This window comes from Arachis ipaensis, chromosome B7 (genome assembly GCF_059453495.1).
Source record: "Arachis ipaensis isolate K30076 ecotype BB chromosome B7, ASM5945349v1, whole genome shotgun sequence".
NCBI lineage: Eukaryota > Viridiplantae > Streptophyta > Magnoliopsida > Fabales > Fabaceae > Arachis > Arachis ipaensis.
Window position 1 is genome coordinate 74,680,097 of NC_142442.1, and position 9,115 is coordinate 74,689,211.

Sequence of the window (9,115 nt, forward strand, 5' to 3'; positions counted from 1 at the left end):
GCCAAACTGGCCTACCCAAGCTTAATTTCTCTGCTATATAAAGATGCTGGGGTGAGGATGGGAGTAGATGAATTCATCCCAATCTAACACCCAATCACCAATAAGTCAATGGAAGGACAAGTGCAAGACAACTCCATAAAAAGGAGGGCGCAGAAGTTCCTCCCAGAAATTCATGAAATTGACTACTGGACCCGCCTAGAAGCATCTGTTACCAAGCTGCAAGAAGCTATGGAACAACTTAAGGAAGAACAGCAGAATCAAAACTACATGCTCTGCAAACTGCTGAAGGAACAGGAGAAGCAGGGGCGTGAGCTACAGGAGCTGAAGCGCCAGAAGCTCTCCCTTGAAGGAGCAAGCTCCCCACAGATTGAGGGAGCATCCACTTCTCAAGATCAAGGTTGTTGAGTCCTAACTCTGTGATAACCTTTATTATTAAGAGTCTATTTTAAGAGTCATTTACCTTTCTGTTTTTTACTTTTCTGTCTTCTATTATTATTAGTTTGCTCTTATATTTATTTTTGAGTCTTATGATTATTCCATGATTAATAAAATTTAAAGTTTATGTCTTAAAGCTATGAATGTCCTATGAATCCATCACCTTTCTTAAATAAAAAGTGTTTTTAATTGAAAAAGAAAAAGAAGTACATGAATTTCAAATTTTAAAACAATTTAATTATTTTGATGTGGTGGCAATACTCTTGTTTTCTGAATGAATGCTTGAACAGTGCATATGTTTGAATTTGTTGTTTATGAATGTTAAAATTGTTGGCTCTTGAAAGAATGATGGAAAAGGAGAAGTGTTATTGATAATCTAAAAAATCAAAAAATTTATTCTTGAAGCAAGAAAAAGCAATGAATAGAAAAAAAAGAGAGAGGATGATATGCGAAAAAAAAAGAAGAAAGAAAAAGCAAACAGAAGAAGCTAATAGCCCTTTAAACCAAAAGGCAAGGGTAATAAAAAGGATCCAAGGCTTTTAGCATCAGTGGATAGGAGGGCCCTCAGGAATAAAATCCTGGCCTAAGCGGCTAAACCAAGCTATCCCTAACCATGTGCTTGTGGCGTGAAGGTGTCAAGTGAAAACTTAAGACTGAGCGGTTAAAGTCGGGGTCCAAAGCAAAAAGAGTGTGCTTAAGAGCTCTGGACACCTCTAATTGGGGACTCTAGCAAAGCTGAGTCACAATCTGAAAAGGTTCACTCAGTTATGTGTTTGTGGCATTTACGTATCTGGTGGTAATACTGGAAAACAAAATGCTTAGGGTCACGGCCAAGACTCATAAAGTAGATGTATTCAAGAATCAACATACTTAACTAGGAGAGTCAAAAACACTATCAGGATTCTGAGTTCCTATAGAAGCCAATCATTCTGAACTTCAAAGGATAAAGTGAGATGCCAAAACTGTTCAGAGGCAAAAAGCTAAAAGCCCGCTCATCTAATTAATACTGATCTTCATAGATGTTTTTGGAATTCATTGTATATTCTCTTCTTTTTATCCTATTTGATTTTCAGTTGCTTGGGGACAAGCAACAATTTAAGTTTGGTGTTGGGATGAGCGGATAATTTTTACGCTTTTTGGCACTATTTTTAGTATGTTTTTAGTATATTTTAGTTAGTTTTTATTATATTTTTATTAGTTTTTATTCAAAATTCACTTTTCTGGACTTTACTATGAGTTTGCGTGTTTTTCTGTGATTTCAGGTATTTTCTGGCTGAAATTGAGGGACCTGAGCAAAAATCTGATTCAGAGGCTGAAAAAGGACTGCAGATGCTGTTGGATTCTGACCTCCCTGCACTCGAAGTGGATTTTCTGGCGCTACAGAAGCCCAATTGGCGCGCTCTCAATTGCGTTGGAAAGTAGGGCTTTCCAGCAATATATAATAGTCCATACTTTGCCCAAGATTTTATGACCCAAACCGGCATTCCAAGTCAGCTTAAGAATTCTGGCGTTTAACGCCAGAACTGGCATAAAAGCTGGAGTTAAACGCCCAAACTGGCACAAAAGCTAGCGTTTAACTCCAAGAAAAGTCTCTACACATGAAAGCTTCAATGCTCAGCCTAATCACACACCAAGTGGGCCCCGAAAGTGGATTTTTACACTAAACACCCTAGCTTACTCATTTTCTGTAACCCTAGGTCACTAGTTTACTATAAAAACTACTTTTAGTAATTCATCTTGTACCTCATGACATTCTACACGTTTCATATTGTATCTTCTACGGCATGAGTCTCTAAACCCCATTGTTGGGGGTGAGGAGCTCTGCTGTTCTTCATGAATTAATGCAATTACTACTGTTTTCCATTCTATCACGCTTGCTTCTATTCTAAGATATTGATTCGCACTTCAACCTGATGAATGTGATGATCCGTGACACTCATCATCATTCTCACCAATGAACGCGTACCTGACAACCACCGCCATTCTACATGAAATCAAGCTTGAATGTGTATCTCTTGGGTTTCTAATCTAAGATTGGAACCTTCGTGGTATAGGCTAGAATTACTGGTGGCCATTCCTGAGATCCGGAAAGTCTAAACCTTGTCTGTGGTATTCCGAGTAGGATCTGGGAAGGGATGACTATGACAAGTTTCAAACTCGCGAGTGTTGGGCATGTGACAGACGCAAAAGGATCAATGGATCCTATTCCAACATGATCGAGAACCGACAGATGATTAGCCGTGTGGTGACAGCACATTTGGAACATTTTCACTGAGAGGACGGGAAGTAGCCATTGACAACGGTGATGCCCAACATAAAGCTTGCCATGGAAGGAGCCTTGCATGCATGAAGAAGAAGACAGTAGGAAAGCAGAGATTCAGAAGACAAAGCATCTTCAAAACCTCAACCTGTTCTTCATTACTACATAACAAGTATTTATTTCATGTTCTTTTACTTTTTACAATTAAACCTGAGAATTATTGATATCCTGACTAAGATTTACAAGATAACCATAGCTTTCTTCAAGCCGACAATCTCCGTGGGATCGACTCTTACTCACGTAAGGTATTACTTGGACGACCCAGTGCACTTGCTGGTTAGTTGTGCGGAATTGCAAAAGTGTGATTGTGATTTTGTGCACCACAAATCCTTCCCTTGTATCTCCATAATCCTTCACCATCCTTAGTGAATTCTTTATGCCTCTTATCACCAACTGGTTGAAACAATCGTTGAAGTTGTTGCTCATCTTGCTGAGCTTTTTGAATCTCTGTTTTAAAGGTACTCAAGATCAGCAACTGATTCAAGCAAGCTCTTCTGGCAACTTCACCAATATCTAGCTTAAGATCCACAAACTTATCCATTAGCTCCTCTTCCTTAATCCTCATCCAAGCTATTGTCAAGGACTTCCAACTCAAAGCGTCTGCTACCATAATCTTTAAGCAACTCCATTCACCTTCTCTGGTGCATATTAAGCTCTTTCTGATCAAAGATGTACTTGAGACTCTTATGATCAGAAAAGACGCTAAACCTTACTCTGTACAAGTGGTGTCTCCAAATCTTCAATGCAAACACAATCGCTGCTAATTCCAGGTCATGAGTTGGGTAATTTACCTCATGCGGGCTTAGCTGATGCGATGCGTAAGCCACTATATTTCGGTGTTGCATCAACACGCAACCCAAACCTTTCAGTGACGCTTCACAGTATACTTCAAACGGTTCATGCAGTTTCGGTAAAATCAAAACTAGCGCTGAGGTTAACTTCTACTTCAAAGTTTGAAAACTCTCTTCACACTCCAACGTCCATATAAAAGGCACCTCCTTCCTTATTAATTTCGTCATCGGTAGCGCACTCCAGGAAAACCCTTCAATAAATCTCTGGTAATATCCGGCTAATCCTAAGAAACTTCAGACTTCCATCACTGTCGTTGGCCTTTCCCATTCTATCACCGCTTCTACTTTAGAAGGATCTACAGCTATCCCTCCTTTGCTCACCACGTGACCTAGGAACTTTACTTCCTCCTTCCAGAACTCGCACTTCGACAACTTAGCATACAATTTCCGTTCCTTTAAGATTTGCAACACAATCCTCAAGTGTTCCTCATACTCCTTTGCCGTCTTAGAATAAACTAAGATATCGTCTATGAAAACCACCACGAATTTGTCCAGAAATGGATGAAAGACTCTGTTCATGTAATCCATGAAAACAGCAGGTGTATTCGTCAACCCAAAGGACATCACCACAAACTCGTAGTGTCCATAGCATGTCCTAAATGCAGTCTTAGGGATATCATCCTCTTTCACCCTTATTTGATGATAACCGGATCTCAAATCAATCTTGGAAAATACTCTGGCTCCTTGCAATTGATCCATCAAGTCATCTATCATTGGCAGCGGGTACTTATTCTTCATCGTCACTTTGTTTAACTGTCGGTAATCCATGCACAATCTTATTCCTCCATCCTTCTTCTTTACTAATAAAGCTTCGCTCCCCACGGAGATACACTCGGTTGAATGAACCTCTTGTTCAGAAGCTCTTCCAACTGAGTCTTTAATTCTGCTAGCTCTATCGAAGCCATTCTATACGATGCAATCGACATTGGTCTGGCTCCCGGCACTAATTCAATCACAAATTCAATTTCCCTTTGAGGTGAAAACTCAAGGATATCTTTTGGGAATACCTCTGGAATGTCTTTAACTACTGGAATCTGATCCAAGTTTTGGGCATCACCCAACGTATTAGCAGCCAACAGGATATAACCCTGACACTCCTTCCCACTACAGTGCACCATTACAGAGTTCAAGTAATACCCCGCAGCTACCACCGTTCCATTCTCTCCTTCCGGCATAAACTGAATCGACCGTTCAAAATAATCCAACAAAACTCGGTTCTTCGACAACCAATCAAACCCCAATATCATCTCCAACCCAATCATTGGTAAACAGATCAAATCATGCATGAAGTCTCTACCCTCAAGCTTGAAACGTACTTGCCTACACCTTGACCTAGTCATAACTGTTTGATGCGGAGTATGTATATGTAAATCAAAGGCTAACTCTGACACTTTCAAGCTTAACTCCTCAACTTTAGCAAATGAAATAAATGAATGCGAAGCTCCAGTATCATACAATGCAATTAATGTTTTATCACCAATTAGACATATACTTCTCATCAACGGATCCACCTTAGAAGCATCCTTGGCGTTCAAAGCAAAGACTCGACCTTGGTGCTGACCTTGACCCGCATTTAGGTTCTTCCCGCGAGTACAATCCCTTGCCATATGACCAGGAAACCCACAGTTGAAGCAACCACGTAAACCAATCATGCAAGAGTCATACGGATGAAAATGCCCACAACGCACACAAGTCAAATTCGGAGAAATCTTACTACGATTTCCTTTTCCTTTAGCAAATTGATGAACCCCAATTTTAGGGTTTATTTTGTGTAGAATTTAGGGGGTTTTATCAATATTCTATCACACTTATCTATATAAAATGCACATTTTTGTGTTTCCTTCCCAATTTCGCTTAATGGTTGAAAACATGCTTTTTAGGCCCTAAATAAGCTATATTTTAATTTCTCTCTATTACCATTCGATGTCGTGATCTGTTTGTTAAGTGATTCAGAGTTGATAGGGGCAAGAATGGTCTAAAAAAGGGAAAGGAAGCATGCATAAGTGGAAAGAGCATGAAAAATAGAGCTTTGGAGCATTAGCACCGACGCGCACGCGTGACCGACACGGACGCGTGGCTGGGCAGAATTCTCATCGACGCGTATGCGTGCTTGACGCGTACGCGTGGATCATAAAAACCCAGACGACGCATACGCGTGACGCTCGGCACGTGACTTCTTTAGTGAAATCGTGGCTGGCGATTTCTGAGGAGCTCCAGGCTCAATTTGAGCTGAATTCTAGAGGGAAAAGACCCAAAGGACCAAGGCTTGAAGGGGGATTGACACATTAGACACTTTTCTAGCTAGAGTTTTAGGGAGTTCATGTTTCTAGAGAGAGAAACTCTAACTTCTCTCTAGGTTTTGGCTTTCTCAAATTCAATTTCACTTGGATCCTTTGGTTAGATCTGAATTTGATTCAATTTTATTTTGTTCTAATTTGTAGATCTCACTCTTCTACTCTCAATCTAGTGTTCTTGTTACTCTAGTATTGTAGATCTTAGATTTGGATCTTGTTACTTTGATTTCTATTAATGAATTGAGGAATTTCATGTTCATTGTTGTTAATTGCTTTATTATTGTTGATTGCTTGTATTAGATAGTTTAAATTCAATTTCTCTTCTCAATTTCACAATGCCTTTCATTCTTGTTCACCAAGTGTTTGAGAAAATGTCAACTATAGCTATGGAGTAGATTTTCACTCTTGGCTTAGGGGTTGGATAATTGGAGACACTTGAATTGTCCAAGCCTTTTGTTGATTGATAATTGGACATTGCTAATTGATTTGAATGACACTAACTCTAGTCTTTCTTTAGGATTTTATTAGGACTTGTGGATTCAAATTGATTATCTCCACTTGACTTTCCTTCATAGTTAGAGGTTAACTAAGTGGAGCAATAACTAATTCTTATCACAATTGTTGGAGGCAATGAGGATAGGAATTCCAATTCCCAACCCTAGCCAAGGATTTTACATTGATTGATAATCATTCACTTGCTAGCTTAAGTTCTTGTTTCCTTTAGTCCAATTGCTAATTGCTCATTGCTTTCATTCATGTTCATTTACTTTTCTTGTACTCAACTTCAAACTACCAAGAGAACTCCTAACCAATGATGTGCATCTTAGGGCAACTCCTAGGGAGAACGACTCGGGGACTCTACTCCCGATTATTGATTTTGAATTGTGGTGACACATTTTCTATGTTTGATGCGTTATAGCTTGTTGGTTTAGACTATACTCACGACATAATTCTATTGGAAAATTCTATACCGACAAAATATCGCGCATCAAAATGGCGCCGTTGCCGGGGAGTTGTATATGTGTGCCATGTTTTTGCTTACTGTAAATATGTTGATATGTGAATACTTGCATTTTTCCTTGATTGTTTGCTAGTTCAATTGCGAGTTAGGATTAATCTTTGTTTAGTGCATCTTATTGTCATGAACTCTATGCTTCTTTCATTGAATGACGTGTTCACTACTGGATCTGAGCTTAGCCGTTTTTGATCTGGAAATTGAGAGAACTATCTCACATCTTAGGCACGCTCGGAGACGGTTAGCCTTTGGAGGTAGTGAAAGGGTTCCTACCAATTCACCAACAGTACCTGAGGGTGAATGTTAAACCCATATTTTATGATGTATTTTGTGCTCAATTTAAGTGATTTATTCGATCCTTCACTCACTTATTCATGTAAATTACATGGTTTTACTTTTCCTTCCTTATTATGTGATATATGTGAAAAACATGTTTCCTATGCTTTAAAAATATTAATTTTAATTACCCTTCATTACCATTCGATGCTGTGATTTGTGTGTTAAGTATTTTCAGATCTCTTAAGGTAGGAATGGCTTAGAGGACAGAAAGGAAACATACAAAAATGCAAGGAAAGCACAAAAATGGAGTTTTGAAGAAAAGGGCAGCGACGCGAACGCATGGACGACGCGGCCGCGTGCCTAGCGCGAAAAGGCAGCGACGCAAACGCGTGACTGACGCGGACGCTTGCCTTGAGCAGAACAAGCGAACGCGTGACAAGAAAAACTTCCAGATGACGCGATCGCGTGACCCACGCGGACACGTGACAGACGCCACGTGCAGAAACTGCAGAAAATGCCCCCAGCGATTTCTGAAACCCTTTTGGCCCAGATCCAAGTCCAGAAAACACAGATTAGAGGTTATAAAGTGGGGGAATGCATCCATTCATGAGGAGGTCTTCCATTATTCACTTTTCATAATTTAGATGTAGTTTTTAGAGAGAGAGGTTCTCTCCTCTCTCTTAGGTTTTAGATTAGGATTCCTCTTAAAGGATTTAGGATTTTAACTTCCTCTCAGGTTCAATATTCCTTTTACTTTATATTTCTCTTTTACTTTTAGATACTTTAGTGCTTTTATTTGTTGATTACTTATGCTGCCAAATTGGCTTACGAACCATTCATGTTAGGATTTTCTTTATTTAATATAAATTGAGGTATTTCAGATTTATGATTCTTATTTAGATTTTTATATTCATGGTTTTAATTGATTAATTGGAGACTCTTGAGTTATCAAACTCATCGTGATTGATAATTGTTATTGTTGCTAATTGAATTGAATTCCAATAACTCTAGTCCTTTCTTAGGAATTGACTAGGACTTGAGGATCAAACTAATTAGTCCACTTGACTTTCCTTTACTTTAGTAAAGGTTAACTAAGTGGGATTAAAACTCAATTCTCATCACCATCGATAAGGATAACTAGGATAGGACTTCCAGATTTTCATACCTTGCCAAGAGTTTTATTAGATATTAATTTATTAATTCCTGCAATTTATGTTCCTTGTTAAAATCTTTTAAAAACCCAAAAACACTGTTTTTCATAACCAATAATAAATCATACTTCCTTGCAATTCCTTGAGAAGATGACCCGAAGTTTGAATACTTCGGTTTATAAATTTTATTGGGTTTGTTACTTGTGACAACCAAATGTTTGTACGAAAAGATTTTCTGTTGGTTTAGGAGCTATACTTACAGCGCGATTATATTTGTGAATTTCTTTACCGATAGGAAATCAGTTCATCAAAATGGCGCCGTTGCCGGGGAATTGCAAACGTGTGCCTTATTATTGGTTATTGTAAATATTTTTCTTTTGCTTGTTTATTTGTTTTTGTTTTCATTTTTAATTCTTATTAGCTACCATGAGTTTTCACCCCTCTCGCTTTGAGTTTGGTTCTAATATTGTTGAAGGGAATGAAAGCTATAGTAGGAACATACATCAATGTCATAGCAATCAAGGATGGATGGAGCCACGAGGACTTGATCAACCCTTTAGGCAACAACACCCTCCACAATATCACAGATGACGACCATTCTATAATGCATACCAAGCTGATAGATATGGTGGACCCCCTTGTAGTTACCAACAAGTTCCACCCTGTGCTATTGAACCACCCTCTCAACATAGCTTTGAACCACCATACTCACGAGCTCCCTACAACCAAACACCTCCCTACAACCCTAATCCATATCCACCCCGATTCCA

General features: G+C 38.9%; 1 protein-coding gene across 1 annotated transcript; it reads right to left on the minus strand.

Moving 5' to 3' along the window:
* Positions 1 to 4,406: 4,406 nt before the first annotated feature.
* Positions 4,407 to 5,213, minus strand: LOC110265083 (uncharacterized). The gene has a single exon (XM_021107847.1). The coding sequence runs from the start codon at positions 5,211 to 5,213 to the stop codon at positions 4,407 to 4,409; it is 807 nt and encodes a 268-aa protein (XP_020963506.1).
* Between the last annotated feature and the right edge of the window lie 3,902 nt (positions 5,214 to 9,115).

Excerpts from the sequence above, each read along its gene's own strand:
- LOC110265083 (XM_021107847.1), bottom strand. The coding sequence starts at position 5,213 with ATGGCAAGGGATTGTACTCGCGGGAAGAACCTAAATGCGGGTCAAGGT.